Genomic DNA, 17,272 nt, shown 5'->3' with positions numbered 1-17,272 from the left:
GGTTGGACGGTAGAGCGACGGTCTCGCATCATGCAGGTCGGCGTTCAATCCCCGACCGTCCAAGTGGTTGGGCACCATTCCTTCCCATCCCAAATCCTTATCCTGATCCCTTCTAAGTGCTTATAGTCATACTGGCTTGGTACTTCCCCCGATACTTTCCTACCCTCCTGGTTGGTTGGGGCAAGGATTGTGTGTGAGAGAGCCTTCATGTAACACTTGCCCATTGTTCACTGCACTTCACTAATCAATCCTTGTGATCTTTGTCAGCCTAACACCATTGGCCAAGTGTCTGGTAATGAACTCAAGTTGATGTAGATCACTCGACTTCAAATCTCCCATGCATGATAGATGTAAAAATTGGTATAAAGTTTGGTACTGTGCATCATATATTACTCCCAATTTCATTTGATAATGGGACAGCATAGAGGAGAATAAGAGGAATGTAGGGAAAGGTTAGATATTGACCCATCCACAGTATCTTCTCACTAACCATTTAAAATGAGCACAAACTCTCAGTTACCATCCATAACAGTACCTCGACTCCATCATATGTATTAAGTTCTTAAATTAATTTGCAGTGTGAAACACTTGAGAGACACTATTGGGTATAATTTTAGCAGTTGCCTCACCGTGGGCCAAAAGGCCTTCAACAGCAATTCCATTTATTCTTGTTTTCACTTTACTAAATTTGTTTCATTTCACATGTAAATTATTACCCCCGTCTGTAACTTTCATATCATAGAGCAAAGAGGTACTAGCCCAGGAAAATATAGTGAAAGGTTATGTATATTAAAAATATTGCCTAGTCATTGATCATGTTATTTAGATTAGACTGTACAGTATATAGTATGATGGCTAGACGCCGCAGCATGGAGGCAGTTGTCCACAACAACACACCGTGCTTCATGCAACCAGGTGTACAGTGTTCCTTACCTTGAGGTGCTTCTGGGGCTTAGCGTCCCCGCGGCCCGGTCGTCGACCAGGCCTCCTGGTTGCTGGACTGATAAACCAGGCTGTTGGACGCGGCTGCTCGCAGCCTGACATATGAGGCTAACTTTCATATACAGTATAAACCCCCTGCCAGCCTTTCCCCTTGTTGCATCCTATGCATAGTTCACATTGAATACCAAGTCTTCACTCACTCGCCAAGGCTGCCTGTCTCCCAGGCCTTGTTTTGCTCCTCTTCCTTACCCCTGAATACACCCACTTACTTCACTAACCTTTCATCCACTTGATCAACATTTCCAGATCTTGTATGTTGACGTCAGTGTTGCAATATATTGATTTTTGCATGTCACATCTCCACGGGTTTTATTCCTGACTTATAAGGAATAAAACTTGCTTCCTTGTTCACCATAGCAAACCACTAATGATTTTTTAGTGTTCATTTCTGCTGATGTAATTGGGTATCCACAGAAGGGATGCCTTTTATGTTTTCAATGCATTACAAATTTAGTATTTGTAAGATTTCTGGAAAATACCTTTGCCTGTTAGAACATAAGAAATAAGGAGCGCAGAATGCTTTTTGAAGCATGCAGCAGTTATTTTATCCCCCCGTCCCTCACACTCTCCTGTGTTTATTGGAGCTACTTTGTGTTGCTGCCATAGTCATACCAGAAACTGGATGGTGATTTAGGAAAGACTTGGGTAAATACTGGTTCGGTAACAAGGTTGTTGATTTGTGGAACCAATTACCGCGTAACGTAGTGGAGGTGGGGTCCCTCGATTGTTTCAAGCGTGGGTTGGACATGTATATGAGTGAGATTGGGTGGTTATAGATAGGAGCTGCCTCATATGGGCTAATAGGCCTTCTGCAGTTACCTTTGTTCTTATGTTCTTATTAGAAGTTAGCACCAGTGTTTGGAGGATGCTGTGCTTTATAGTTTGGCATGTGTTAGCATGTACTGCAGTGGCCAGAAATGTAATGACAAAGGTATTAATGTTGCAGCTGGATGTGAGGTGGGAGATGGTGGCGTGTGGCAAGACGGAGAACCAGCGTCGTCTGACCGAGCAAGCACGCCAGTTTGTCAACCAGAATGCAGCACTAAAGCCACGTTCACTTAACCTGTAGAGTGACCTCTCAGTGGGACCACAGTAAGAAGCTATTTGTAACCAGTTACGGGCCGGTGTGCTCGTTACCTACTGTCATTGCCACGTAGGATGGGGGGCACTGAACATGGCAAGAAAACAAAGTATATCCATATGTTTTGTTTTTAACTTTCATAGTACTAAGTGGGCAAATATATAATATCAAAGCTTCAAAACAAATTCATCATGAGTGTTCAGTTTGCTTCCTATGTTATAATTCTGTACCACAATTCTAGAAATGGTAATTTTCATGATTACCATCTTGTCTTAAACTGGTAACTTTAAAAGCACTATAAAGTGCCTGAGCATTCTATCTAGAATGCAATATATATAATATTAATAAATAGTGGAACCATTACACTATTAATTGTACATTAGTTTGTGTGGTTACGTGTGGTCCCCTGTTGAGGCTTCCCTACATGGCTAAGGACACTACTTGATTTTCTTCTTATGGAGCAGGAGAATAGTCTTCTATTATCTAAGAATGATTCGTGAATTTTCCCGTGGGACAGTTGAAAACCTGCGCGTGTCCTACGGGAATAATATCGTGGGTCGTGTCTTTTGAAGAGAATGAAAGAAAGTTGTCCTGTTGTTTACTAGGATGAAAATCTCATGCGAGAGGTGATGTTGAAGGTCAGTTATATTAGCAAGGTTAGTGTGTATAAGAGGAAGCTGCATTGGTGAGGTGGACCATTGTGAGACAAGTTGGAAAAGCTGGAGCTGTAGTGTGACAGCAAGTTAAATTGACATTAAACATGCTTTTGTGAACATGTGATTTTTTTGTCTTTGCACTTGTCTCGCTCTGCAAGTCTTGCCAATGTCTTCATCTTTGCGTAGTATGTTATAGAAAAACCCAGTTATTTTCAGACCAAAGTATCGCTGGCGCGAGAAACATTTGGCAAGGGCTCTCTCACTAAACTTGGGAGTGCTGCCAGACTTGAGCCAGCGTGTAATAGTTAGGTAGAGACTGTGAATGGGGTGTGATATAGGGTGACGTGTTTTTATTTACTTAATAATATACAAGCTTGGGTTGGAGGCCGGTAGGTGCATCAGATATGTAATCGTGTATCAATATAATGAACAAAGTATTTAACACCAATAATCTCATTAGCATTGTAAATAAGTTGTGGCTTTTCACTGGAACAACTTTGTGTTGGTCCCGTATAACCCGCTGCCCTCGTGCCTCACTTGTGTAAAGGCTACAGCCACGGAACAAATATTTTTTACTCTGCTTGGCTTTTTCAGGAAGCTATTAATCATTTCATTATGTTTTTGTTGGAAACTTATAATTTTATGTTAAATATTTTAAGCCTTGTCTATATTTTCCCCTCAAGCCGACTGTTTAAATGGCTTTAATTCCCATCATCTCTTGTATATGAACTGTGTGTAACATTTGCAGTTGGTATTGATAGAATATTATTATTTGCACCTATTTTGTGTAATAGAAAATGGGACGGGCTGTGCTGGCAGTGCGTTCACTTCACTGTCGCAGGCATCTGTTGCTGGCAACGCTGCAAGGCTTGAACTGTATAGACTAGTACGGACTGCACATATTACCATTACATTCTCTCGTGTCAGAATTGTATTGTCTGTATTCCACCATCACATATCTTGTGTGTTAAAGTATCTAGTACAGGTACTTTTGTTTTTTAAGAATAAGGCTTTAATGGAGCGCATACTCTTGCTTGTGGTGACTGTAATACCAGCACAGTTTGTCCCAAACACCCCCATAATCCCATAATGTAGTAGTGTAGAATACCAGCTAAGGAGAGGAAGCTCTAAAGTATTTGCCTAATGGGTTCTATATATTTAAAAAAAAAAAAAAAAAAATCTAAACAGTTTGCATGAAGAGACCTGAGGAGCTGGGGGGTGAATCTAGTGTTATGATTGGTCTTGCACCTAGTACGAGAGGTGTAGCACTTCCCATGGTGTTGGCTACAGCTAATGCTAACTTTATACAGTTTACTTCCAAACAATATGGTTTTAAAAGTAGTGTTTACATAACTAAAATGAGGCATCATAATTTTTGGCATTTCTACCAGCATTTTATGATTTATATAATTATTGTACAGGATGTGTGTAGCAAGAGATGCTGTAGTTTATTAAAAATATGTACTGTATATAACATTACACGTCCGCCTATACTGGGCACAATGTCTCCCAAGAAACTGTCGTGTGTGTGTGTGTGTGTGTGTGTGTGTGTGTGTGTGTGTGTGTGTGTGTGCCGTTAAATTATGTTTAACAAAAATAAATCGGGAGTTGTATATATAATGTCTTGAATGTTTTATCGGCATTTCAATTTGATCAACTGTACCTAATAATAGGCTTAATGAAGGTCTTATAACTCTTATTTCAATTTTTTTTTATAATGTTACTTGTTTGCAGTGAAAATGCAAAAATGTATGTGGCCTAATAATGTATGACTAAAGTGGTATGAACATGCTATTGCATGATTTTTTTTTAGTTGTGGCAGCGATGCCGTCATTAGCATTGAGCTCCGTCTTTGCCCACCTTCTCCGAGTTTACTTACCTGTGATACTACATTCAAAATTAATGGCCTCACTAATAGATGTAGTTCATGTTGCAGAGTGCACGTAAATGTCAACACATCCACACATTGCTAACTGGGGAAAGTGACAACCTTTCCTCTGTCATGGATACTTCATTAAGAGTTCACATTTGATGATTGTCTTCCATGAACCAACAATGTTATAACTTATTTCTAACGTGTGGGGTTTTGTTTCAGCCCATTATTGTGACTACTGAAAGCATTACATAATTAAAATTACTGTAAACATAATTCTGACTATTACCAATAGAACTCTTATGAGGATCCAAGATTTTCCAAAGTGGAAGGTTCCAGTGTAGTTTACAAACATAATATATATATATATATATATATACACTTGCATGTGACTTATATACTTTGACTTGAGCACAATAGCTATATAATATAGATACACTAGTGATTTGCTTTTAGTTAGACATCACAACTATACATTTCTGATGAATATTTTGCCCCTGAAGACTCCCTTCTGAGGGTGTAGCCAGAGTAGGAAAGGCTCCAGGCAGTCCTGTAGAAGATGTCCTCGTCTGTGTGTACAGCTCTGAAGGGCTGAGTTTATTGATATTGATCATATGGCAGGCGAGGATGGCTCTCTCTTAACACTGTCTTCATATGAGTAAATAGGCAGTATGGCTGGTAGTACGTCCCATTACTCGATATTTTTGTAGTCTTTAACGAGGACTTGACATGGTGAGAGTGGCTGTAGGATGGAATGTGCATATGTACAATTTACTCTGTAAATTCATGTTAAATAGCCACTAATTTTTTTTATACTGATGGCTGGATTTTAGTGCTTTGGTCTGCAGTTCATTGGTAGGCTTACTACCATAGAAAATTAAATTGACAGCTGTGACTGCCACCGACACTGTTAATGAGTAAATATTACTTCTGTGTTGATAGTGTGTTATTCGTGCATGATCATAAATGGAGTAATGTAGTGTGCGTGTTCCTCGTGGGCTAGATCTTGATGGGTAGCGAGCACATGGAGTATACAGCAAAAGTAGACTCATCCCCCAAACTCCATCAGTCTGCTCTCAAAAGCTAAAACGGGTGTATTATTGCGGCCAGAAATGTATGGCAGAGTTTAGTGGTTTGTTCAGTTGATACGTGATGTCACAAGTTTTTATTTTAACCGGTTTTGTGAGAATACTTTTAAAATACTAAGTAATTAATTACTATTATACATGTTCCTAAAAAAAAAATTGGAATTTTAATACTGATCCATTGTTTTGCAGCAATTTTTTTTTCAAACCTAGGATAAAGTAGAGGCCTATGGGCTAAATTTGGTCAGAGTTTTCCAGTTTGTAACATTAGTGTCGGCCTGTAGGTTTGTGGGCAATATTGGTCCTGTAGACACACAGTGCCAAGCCTCGTGCCCAGAGTATGTTTAGGGGTGAGCACATTGTTTAATGTGCTAGGTGTGCATTTGTCATGGTGATATTTTAAACCTGTTTTCTTTAGCTCATTTTCAGAAATACATGAAGATTGTTGTCATATACTGTAGAGTATAACTTTATTACTACTTCAAGCAGGCTAGGAATATCCCATGACTTGTAGACGTGTCTATTAGGAGAACTTTTGAAATACAAAAATGTGTAAATAAGTGACTGTTGATGCTTCTGGAGTCCACAATGAACTTTCCTCTGTCCTAGTCATCTTGACCCGCCAGCATTTTTCATTCATTTATAGTTTCACATGCCGATTGTTTTGAAGATATTCGGGACATGTTAACGACGGGTGCAAAGCGTACACATCAATGATGTATATTACTGCTTTATATCTGGTTGTTACCATGTCCATCCTCTGATATGCTGAACCATATTTTGAACTATATCTGTATTGTGTTGCTGAGGGCATAATTGGTACCAAATATTAAAGCTTCTCTTATGCGAGTGATAAGTGAATTATATTTAGGTAGGTCACAGCATATTAGCGGCATAGGATTTGTCCCAAGTGAAATTTTGTTATAACGGTCAAGGGTTACTTTGTACAAACTATTGTTTAATGCAAGTCTGTGCTTTATTCATAATCATATTTATGAAGGAAAAAAACACTTAGTACAGTCTGATTGGCAGCTGTTTCTGGGGACCCATTAGCTGACAGGTAAATAACTATTTATTTCATTATTTTGCTGCTACAACTATTTGGTTTAGATTGAAATTAAATAAATTGAATCGGAATTTTGTTTCTCGACCCTCAAATTTTGGTTAAAACTGTGGTGGTATTTTCCCACTGAAATAACAAGAATGTCATCATTTGATATACAGTATATTATCCTTTTTAACCCCTGCACTGCGCACCTGTTTTGGGCAAAACCTTCATAGTGCAATTGTTAAGGACATATTTGTTTTTTTATATACATGTTCAGGTAAAGTTCATTTTGAAATGTTTTTAAACTCTACTATTTTCATTTCAAAGCAATGACAAAAACAATAAAAAACATATAGCCCAATTAAAAAAAAAAGTACAACTCTCGGAATGAGATTTCTCGGTTGGCGCAGCACAGTGGTTAACAAGGAAGCTGTTACTGTTGAATTCCTTGGTCCTATTATTTAAAAACCTGGATGGTAAGAATAGGGACCGTGGAGGACATTAAGGCAAGAATACTAATTAACTAAAAATTTTCAGAAAACACACTGCAGTCTAGCTATAATGGAAAAAAAAAAACGCAGCTGGAAGGGAACGGAACTATCGGGAAAGTGTCAAACCATTGACTATATAGCACTTTGACCTCTCGGGTCAGAATAAGGATTTGACTATGATGCCGACGGCCTCATTCTGGTTGCTTCCAGCAATTGTTTAAATTATATTACAATCTTAAAATTATATAAAGACTTCACATGATTGTTAAATATTATTTTATTTGTTCCCAACATACTTCACAAGTGAATAAATTTGTGCAGAGTGCATAATATTGTGAAAGGAGAGGCTCATTTTACTTGACTTCTCTGAGGGCATTCTTCATGAAGTTGGGCATGACGAATGAAGCGCGGTGAATTTCTGCGTTATAATACTTGAGGGAGAGTGAGTTTGCCTTCTCGTCATCCCACACTGTCACAGGTTCTCGGAAGTTAGTTGCCTGCAAAGTAACCAAATATTGTACACTAGTAATACTTGTAACAATTTCCCATACTAAATGAGCAGGCATGTGTAAATCTAATCATATAGAATGTTTATTTTATATAGTTGCACAAGATAAATGATAAATTTTTAGGTGAAGCCCTTTAAAAGACTTTGCAAAACTTATTATAATGATGTCCCTTACTATTTCCAAACAAATCCAAAACACCCAGACAAAAATCATTGAAAATGTGATTGGAGCCATATTAAGTTACCATTCATACCTAATAATTCCTGCACTGTACGGGTTGATTTCACAGAGCAAAGTTATAATTTCAACCTGTCGTATGAAGGGCAACAACCAAGAAAAGGTCTGTGAAAGATTTAATCACATCTACCTTATTGCCCAAGCCTCCAAATCTCGATTTCAAAGGGGCCCAGATTTTTCTGAACAAAAACCTCCAATTAAGGGAAAAAACATAACATTTGGTTTTAAATATGCTCAGTGGCTTTCCTAAGGTCTAACTTTCTTGCCTCCATCTATGAACTCAGTCCCATCATCCTAAGCAAATCCCCACAACCCCTGCTTCGGCAAACTCTTGTTTGTTAAAACGGGTAAACAAATCTGGCATGCAAAGTGTGTTCCAACTGGTGATTCACCGAATTGAGGTTCGTTGAATAGAAATTCCACTGTACATTATATATGACCCTATTACACTTATATTTTACATTTTAAGAAGGTAAATAATTATACATATTCTACTCACAGAATTTTTACTACAGAGAATAAAGCCAATCTGTCCTGAGGGATATGTTGGTGTGCATGTGTGTGCGTACTCCACTACAGGGAAGATCTTGCGGCAGCTTGTCACCAAGCGACTGATCAACTCGGCATGGAGCCACATGCTCTCACCCTAAGAAATAGTACAATTATGTTAGTTATTTTAATTTCAGAGAACTTATATTTACAAATTTATAAAACACATACCATCCAATTTTTTTTTTTTTTAAATTGTTTCACTACTAATCTATCTTCAATGAGATGAAACTTTATTGTGACATCTTGCCTCTCAGGGCTTCATATATACATGTCCACCATTGTACATATATACATTGTCCACAAAATATGTAAGACTGTGGATAAATTTGTTAGACATATTGCCTGTCTATCTCCGTGGCAGCAGATCTGGTATTCCCTATAACAATCCCATCTATCTTTCTGAATTTTAGTCCACATTGTCCCTCTGCAGTTCTACGGCAATGAGCTCGGACAGCATTCTTATGGGATGCTGTCCCATAAGAATGCTGCTGCCCCCCCCCCCCCCCCATGCTTCACTGACCTCACTTCAGACCTTACTTTCCCTTTGCCTTCAGTAACATTATCATCATTATTTACCTTGATACTAACACTACATCCCTAAACTCACTATTTCTAACTGCTTGCAAACAAAAATTTTAATTTTGTTTAAGATGAAATGTAGACCAGCAGGAAATAATTTAATATCCATTCAAAAAGTTGTAGTCGAGACATTACAATAACAAGCCATTACAGTAGAAGCTACCAACCTGACAGCACAGGATTCCTCCTGGAGCTAACTTGTCCTTCATCCGAGAATAATAATCTTCATTGAACAGCGACACTGCTGGACCTAGAACAATGTTTATTAAACCAACATTGTATTAAGATTATATAATTAAGGAAAAGTTTATTTTTTTTTAAATACTATAATATGAATATAAAATTTGTTTTATTTTTTGAGTGAAGTTGTTCCCGGATGTTGCATGAGCCTAAATGGGCCGGGGAGGTGGTGTCTCCTGCCCCACGCTGGGCTGGGGAGGTGGTGTCTCCTGCCCCACGCTGGGCCGGGGAGGTGGTGTCTCCTGCCCCACGCTGGGCTGGGGAGGTGGTGTCTCCTGCCCCACGCTGGGCCGAGGAGGTGGTGTCTCCTGCCCCACGCTGGGCTGGGGAGGTGGTGTCTCCTGCCCCACGCTGGGCCGGGGAGGTGGTGTCTCCTGCCCCACGCTGGGCTGGGGAGGTGGTGTCTCCTGCCCCACGCTGGGCCGGGGTGGTGGTGTTTCCTGCCCCACGCTGGGCCGGGGTGGTGTCTCCTGCCCCACGCTGGGCCGGGGTGGTGGTGTCTCCTGCCCCACGCTGGGCCGGGGAGGTGGTGTTTCCTGCCCCACGCTGGGCCGGGGAGGTGGTGTTTCCTGCCCCACGCTGGGCCGGGGAGGTGGTGTCTCCTGCCAACGCTGGGCTGGGGAGGTGGTGTCTCCTGCCCCACGCTGGGCCGGGGAGGTGGTGTCTCCTGCCCCACGCTGGGCCGGGGAGGTGGTGTCTCCTGCCCCACGCTGGGCCGGGGAGGTGGTGTCACCTGCCCCACGCTGGGCCGGGGAGGTGGTGTCTCCTGCCCCACACTCATGACCTCACCCCTCACCCTTCGTATACCTGCTGCCTATTACCAGTCGCACTTGCATTTATAATTAATGTTTTTAGGGAACATGGAAAGCACCGATCCCATTTTTGAAGTATTGAACTGTATGGATTGCCCGGTGCTGGCTTTGTAACAACATACCAATTTCTAAAATCAGTACTAACATAACACACTACAGTGTATCTTTTTGAACATATAGAAATACATATGTGCAATGTCTCCCTTCCCTAATTACATGACAAGACCATTGGAGATGTTCCTTGTTATGGTATGAGGGTTATAAGGTTGTCAAGAACCTGTTGGGTGACAACGTTCTGGGTGAACCATGTAGGCTCCTATGTCATTTTAAATTAGTAAGGTGTCAGAGGATTGGTAATTAGTACTGGAAATTAAATGGGAAATTTAGATGATATATGTGAAAGAAGACTGATAATATTGAATGAAGACAAAAGGAAGGAGACAGAAGGAAACTCAAGTGTGTGAAATATGGGTTAATGATGAACTGTTGGAAGTGGTCATTTAGTTTATTACCTCAACTCTGTAACTGTCCAAACAAAAATTTGTGCAGAAGGTGAGAGTAGATAAGCCTGGATGATGTGGCATGGCACAAGGAAAGCCTGGGTGATGCGGCGTGGCACAAGGAAAGCCTGGATGATGTGGCGTAGCACAAGAAAAGCCTGGGTGATGCGGCGTGGCACAAGGAAAGCCTGGGTGATGCGGCGTGGCACAAGGAAAGCCTGGATGATGTGGCGTAGCACAAGAAAAGCCTGGGTGATGTGGCGTTGCACAAGGAAAGCCTGGGTGATGTGGCGTTGCACAAGGAAAGCCTGGGTGAGACGCAGCTGCGGGACTCGTTAAAGAGTGGTAAGCCTTACCATCATGTGGGCATGAGAATAGAACACATAAGTCACAGCGGGAGGAATGGACACACCAAGATGTACTTGTGGAAGCAGAAAGATACACAGAGGTAGAATACCTTTTATTCTTTACTATTTCCATGATGACTTCAACAAATCATTGGATTGAAGAAAGTGTATTGAGACTGTTTGGTCACACTGAATGAATGGATGAGAAAGTGGTGAAGGATGAATATTTGAACTAAGTCTAAGGTAATCCAAGGAGAGAAGGTACTCCTACTACCTTACTCTTCACTATATAAAATACCAAATGGTATTATATCTTACCATCTTTAGTTTCTCCATCATCAATGCCAACCACAGGATCTGACGCATCAGTGATAATCACATCAAATTTAGCATCTGTCTTCTCCAAGAACTCTGCACCATCTCCAGTATGCAATGTCAGTTTAGGGTTAGAGAATCCACAGCCCATAGATGGCACAAAAGTCTTGCATGCATCTATCACCTGTTACAGAATCCATATGGAGCGTCTTATTATATGCATAACATCATGTATCTTATATGTCTTCTTATAACCCTTTTTGCAATGTTAACAAAGTTACAATGTGGGTTTTAGAGTAACATAGACACAAATGTATGTCAAAGCCTTTGAGAGAATATTTTTCACCTTTTATATTAACTGCTAATTTTCAATATATAATACACATTAATCTACATACTGTCTGTGCTTGGTAATCCAAATCATTTTATTAGCTAGATGACCATTTGACTTGGCTGAATTTCATACCAGGAATGTCCAAAAAATTGCAATATTTTGTACCACGACAAACAATTCATATTTCCACAGGAAAACTGTGGAAAGAAACCATTTAACTGCTTACTCCAAAATGATTCATATAACATTTTAATCTTAATTCCTATTCGAGTTAAAGTGCCAAAAACCCAAATTTGGATTACCTCACTCTTACAGTATAAAAGCACACACTTTGCATTATTATAGTTGCCAAAATTAACAATGAAATATCTGTGTATAAATAGTCAATTTTATCTTTTCGACTTAAGAAAATCCTTATAAGCACTTCATCAGTTAGACCAAAATAACTTACATCAGCATCAATCTCGCACTGGATGACCTCCTGCACCAGCGGGTGCTTGGCCAGCTCCCGCGCCACTCCTCCGTCCCCTCCACCAACAATTAGCACCTGCGGGTTAACGCCTCACTATCAAGCTAAAAACTTGCGTGTATCTACCTTAGTTTATATAACGTTCTGAATGGTATAATAAAATATTTTGTAACATTTCCCTAATTTCACATCTTTAGAAAGTATAATGTTGCACACTAAAATTAAACAGGACATCCAAAGAACAGGTGTTGATATTGATGTTATGGAGCAACTACTTTAATATTGTGTGAGCAGCAGCAGCACCAGGTGCACACGCCAACCCGTTCTCGCAAATTTAATAAGTCAATATTGACTTATTAGTTGCGTGCATAGATGACATACTAAACATAATAGTTTCCCTTGAAAAGCTTCATAGAAAACACCGACCTTACCTAACCTACTTAGTATGTTAAAATAAGCATCTTATAGCTTCGTAATTACAATTGTTACTTAACCTATTATAGGTATAGGTTAGGTAATAATTGTAATTACGAAGCAATAAGATGCTTATCTTAACATACTAAGTAGGTTAGGTAAGGTCGGTGTTTTCTATGAAGCTTTTCAAGGGAAACTTTTATGTTAAGTATGTCACCTATGCACATATTTAATAAGTCAATATTGACTTATTAAATTTGCGAGAACGGGTTGCACACGCACCCACTAACACACAAGAAAAGTATTATGGAAAAGTAAATGATAGAAAACAAAAATAGAAGTTATAGGAAATGGTGAAAACATATCATCAGACCCAACTTTCAATGTAAATAGAAAGAATAATACATGTAAAAAGTGAATACACTCACCTTAAGTAAATGTAATATGCATGATAGTTCACATGGGAAAGAGTTCTGCGGAAAGACCTATTTTACGAGAGTTGAGCACGTCAAAAAGGGAGCCAAGCGGGACTGGCAAATGCTAGCAAGGACTTGGCCAAATCATTTGACAAGACTACAACAAAATCATCATCTGAAACACTGCTCATAATGCATTTTGGATGGTACAATAGAGCTACTGTACATTCAATACAACACAACAGAATGGACTAAATGGGGCCAGAATGAGTCCAAACATTCAATATCACTTGTTCATCAAGGATTCTGGCTCTTTCCACTACTACAGTGTACTGTATAGGGTGATTTACCTTCCTGGATAAGGGTGATTTACCTTCTTGGATAAGGGTGATTTACCTTCTTGGGACTGGGATGTGGTTTACCTTCTTGGGATTGGGATGCGAGTTGATTGGTAGAAAGGTTATCATTTCCTGGTAAGACGCCTCATCCCTCTCGGTGAACTGGATGGCTCCGTCCAGCACCAACACTTTCCCATAATGTGTGCTGTCGACCCCACAAACAAAACTGTTATTTTACTCATTTGCAGGGAAGTCAGAGTGAATGGGGAAGTATGGGAAATGGATGGGATAGTGTAAACCCTGGCCAGGAAGTAGATCATTAATATATACAAGCCCTACAGACAATTTATTTATAAAGGGGGAGTATAACATCAACAATATGTAACTAAATTGACCAAACCACACACTAGAAAGTGAAGGGATGACTATATTTCAGTCTGTCCTGGACCATTCTCAAGTCACAATTGACTTGTGAATGGTCCAGGATGGACCGAAACGTCGTCGTCCCTTCACTTTCTAGTGTGTGGTTTGGTCAATTTAGTTACATATTGCGTCTTTTAGAGAGACTGGGTTGCGTCTTTTCTGTGAGCACTGCATGCTTATTTTGGGGAGAAGAGTCGTGGCTTTTTTTCACCCACTTTTAGTTACAGGTCACAATGATGGCAAGGAGATATCTGTAGGCTTTTTATTTGGCCTTAGCTTAGGATTTTTGGAAGTCACAAGTGGTATTCAAGGGTCTGTTCTGAGTGTGGTGTCTTTATTGCAGAGCATATGTGTTCTCCATTCCTCTGTTTCTACATTCAGATGTTGGCCAAAGAATGGGAGGGGGGAATTGATGTAACATATTCCCTTCTAGTTCAATCCTGTCTTTCTCAAAGAGCAAGAAGGGCTCACTAAGAGCATGATCCTTCATCTGTAGGAGTCAAAGTTTGTGGTTTACCAGATGGTTTTAATCAGTCTTGGCATGTGCCTATCTACCCAAGGTTCCAAAACTGGTTGGGGTTCTGGGTCGCTCTCACCTTCCAGTACTAACCTTTGGCTTCAATATGCTTTCTAGTTTCACCAGCCTTACCAGGGAGGTTTGATAGGAGCTTTGTCTCTACAAAATCAATGTCTTGATCTACCTTGATGACTGGATCATTTGAGCATCCATCACCATACTTCCTTGATAGACTGAGCTTGTCCACGTAGGTGCCAGGATCCATCACCTTACTCATGTCAGGAGATTGAAAGACTTGGGACAACTTAATTTCACTTGTTCGAAACAATTTTCTTATTTTATGCTTGCTTTTGGCATCAGGATTGCTGTCATGGCTCCACTGACCTTGAAGGATCTGTGGAGGTTTCCTCTGGAGGCTTTTTAGCTCAAATTTAATGGAGGGTTACAGTTCATTGCTTTAAGCTTTTTACCAACACATCCAGCATGGGTTTGGGTATTTCTTCTCTCCCCCCATGCCAGTCATGGGGGCCAGTCGTCGTTGTCTTTGTGGTCTCGCATCAACATGCCTGAGAAAGCAACTATATTTACAGCTTAGAAAAGTGTTTATCACATGTACAGATTCTGAAAGAATGCAGGAGTGAGGAATGGAGTCTAACCACCACGTATTTGTCAACTAAGAGTTGCTCTCATATTAAACTATTTTAAAACTTAAATCGTGGTACTGTATTTTGATCCCAACATTCCCATGTTTGTTTACTTTGTAAGTTCAAGAGAGACATAGTATCTATCATTTTACCTTACCCAGAAGTTAAATCTTAGACCATTTTTGCTTGAAGAGCGAGCCTGCTAATCACTGCACCACACAAACATCAAATTCACAGAAGAACCACGATGGGTGGCCACTTGCATAAACAGATATAATCATGATAGTGTATGGTGTTAATTCTAAACAACAATCAGCTATTTGTCTGACCTTTCTAGAACTTGAATTTTCTGAAATTGACTTTGTTTTTCATGGAGAACTTGTTTGATCTGAAGCGAGAGTGCCTGGCCGGGCCACATGGGCGAGCGCTCCGTGTACCATCCTTTAAGGTTCTCGTCCATCTTTCCTGTCAATAACACAACTTTTACTTCTATGAAAATGGAATTCTAAAAAGGTCATTAACCTTTAAAGTGCAGTTGTCTTTATACGTTGACCCCTAGTTTAAGTTCATAAAGTCATATGTTGACTTTAACTATCACCCATTTATTTACAAATGATAAAAATAGCTATAATACTGTGCCAAGATCCATAAGGTTATCTTGTACCACAAGCAATGCAATTACTGTGGAATTACAATTTGGTGTTTCACTTTTGCATTTGAATACAATATTTCTAGACATTACCTGACATAATAGGAGCAAAACACTTCTTTTTAGAGTTGTGCTAGGAATAGATTAATGTGCAATATACGTGTACTGTACATATTACAATGTAAGCCAATTTACTTTAGTCAATCACCATTTTCTATTAAATTCTCACTGTCTTTTAACCGTTTCTGTCCTGCCTGAGGAATGTGTGCAACAGAATTGTGCATTAATAAACAGAGTTGTTCCACACATTGTGCAAACTAAAATGAAACGGGAAACACACAAACCATCTAAGACAATCCTCATAACACATGTTCCTCCTACATGTGCAGCAACTCTGTACTCTGGCCCCAGCACGACAGAATATTGTTGTATGGTGCACATACAATAATACTGTACAGTATATCAAAGGTCCCAGAGGGTACAAGGCTGGTATACCAAAGGTCCCAGAGGATAGAAAGCTGGTATACCAAAGGACCAGAGGGTAGAAGGCTGGTATACCAAAGGACCAGAGGATAGAAGGCTGGTATACCAAAGGACCAGAGGATAGAAGGCTGGTATACCAAAGGACCAGAGGATAGAAGGCTGGTATACCAAAGGACCAGAGGATAGAAGGCTGGTATACCAAAGGACCAGAGGATAGAAGGCTGGTATACCAAAGGACCAGAGGATAGAAGGCTGGTATACCAAAGGACCAGAGGATAGAAGGCTGGTCTAGCCTTTAAATTGTGGTCGCCTGTGGCTTCCACAACAACTTTCACTATCGCACTTGTTGGCCACCTGTACCAAGTAGGACTTCTGGAATTTTCCTTGAGGAAATTGACTTTCAATTGTGTCTTGTCCTGCTTTCTTAGTTTAATGACAGTCCTTGTCCACCTTGTGTATTCAGTCCTTGTCCACCTTGTGTATTCCCTTCAGTATCTTTTATGGTGTGATCATATCCCCCACTGTTTCTTCCCTTCTCTGGGGTTGTGAAAGTTAGTTCTCTTAACATATTCTCTTAATTACTTAAGAGAATATGTTAAGTTAATTATTAGGTTAGTTAATTATTCTCTTAACATAGTTCTCTTAACTGCCCGAAATGCTTTGCGTAATAGTGGCTTTAGGCATTGTATGTACTAGCTCTATCTATAAATCTATCAATTTTTGTAAAATCTCTTGTATGTATGTACCTTACCTGAATAAACATTTATTCATTTATTATATCCTTGCAACTTAACTGTCTTATTTTTGGCATTATACTTATTGCAAACTTTTATTTGTTTTTATGCTTCACAAGGTGTGGATTCCAGGTTGGTGCAGCATGTTCTACAATTGTTCTAACATATGCTACATAGAGTGAAAAGGCCTTTGAAAGTCCTCATTTATGTCCTTAAAGAACATAAAGAACATGTTTGCTAACTGCCTACATGCTGCTAATGTTACCCAGTTTAAGTGCACCTCTGCACTTAGTTTTTAAATTATTCCCAACTCTTTTTCCCTTTCCGATTCCTGTAATTACCTTTTTATGTTGTGGCTACCTCCTGCTAGTCTCTCTTCTTCCTTTCCCCCATCTTTACTATCTTATACATGTTGGGAATGAATTCTAACAAACACGTCTTTAATTACTTCTGGAGTTTGTCGAGGTCTTCCTGTAACTTTTTGCAATCCCACCTCAGTTATTACATCACTCACAAGCCTTACA

The 17,272-nt window shown here is 39.8% G+C and overlaps 1 protein-coding gene across 3 annotated transcripts in view; it reads left to right on the top strand.

The window, feature by feature from the left end:
* LOC123770505 (transcriptional activator Myb) overlaps positions 1 to 6,834 on the top strand; it is a 51,513-nt gene extending 44,679 nt beyond the window's left edge. For all 3 annotated transcript variants that reach the window (XM_045762444.2, XM_045762446.2, XM_045762445.2), the window contains one exon: positions 1,949 to 6,834. In XM_045762444.2, coding sequence (XP_045618400.2) covers positions 1,949 to 2,071 — 123 coding nt within the window. In that variant the 3' untranslated portion in view covers positions 2,072 to 6,834. The remainder of the gene's footprint in view (positions 1 to 1,948) is intronic.
* The last annotated feature ends 10,438 nt before the right edge of the window (positions 6,835 to 17,272 follow it).

Source organism: Procambarus clarkii, chromosome 46 (genome assembly GCF_040958095.1).
Source record: "Procambarus clarkii isolate CNS0578487 chromosome 46, FALCON_Pclarkii_2.0, whole genome shotgun sequence".
NCBI classification, from domain to species: domain Eukaryota; kingdom Metazoa; phylum Arthropoda; class Malacostraca; order Decapoda; family Cambaridae; genus Procambarus; species Procambarus clarkii.
Note: the sequence above shows the minus strand (reverse complement) of the source record. Positions and strands in the feature narration are given on the sequence as shown.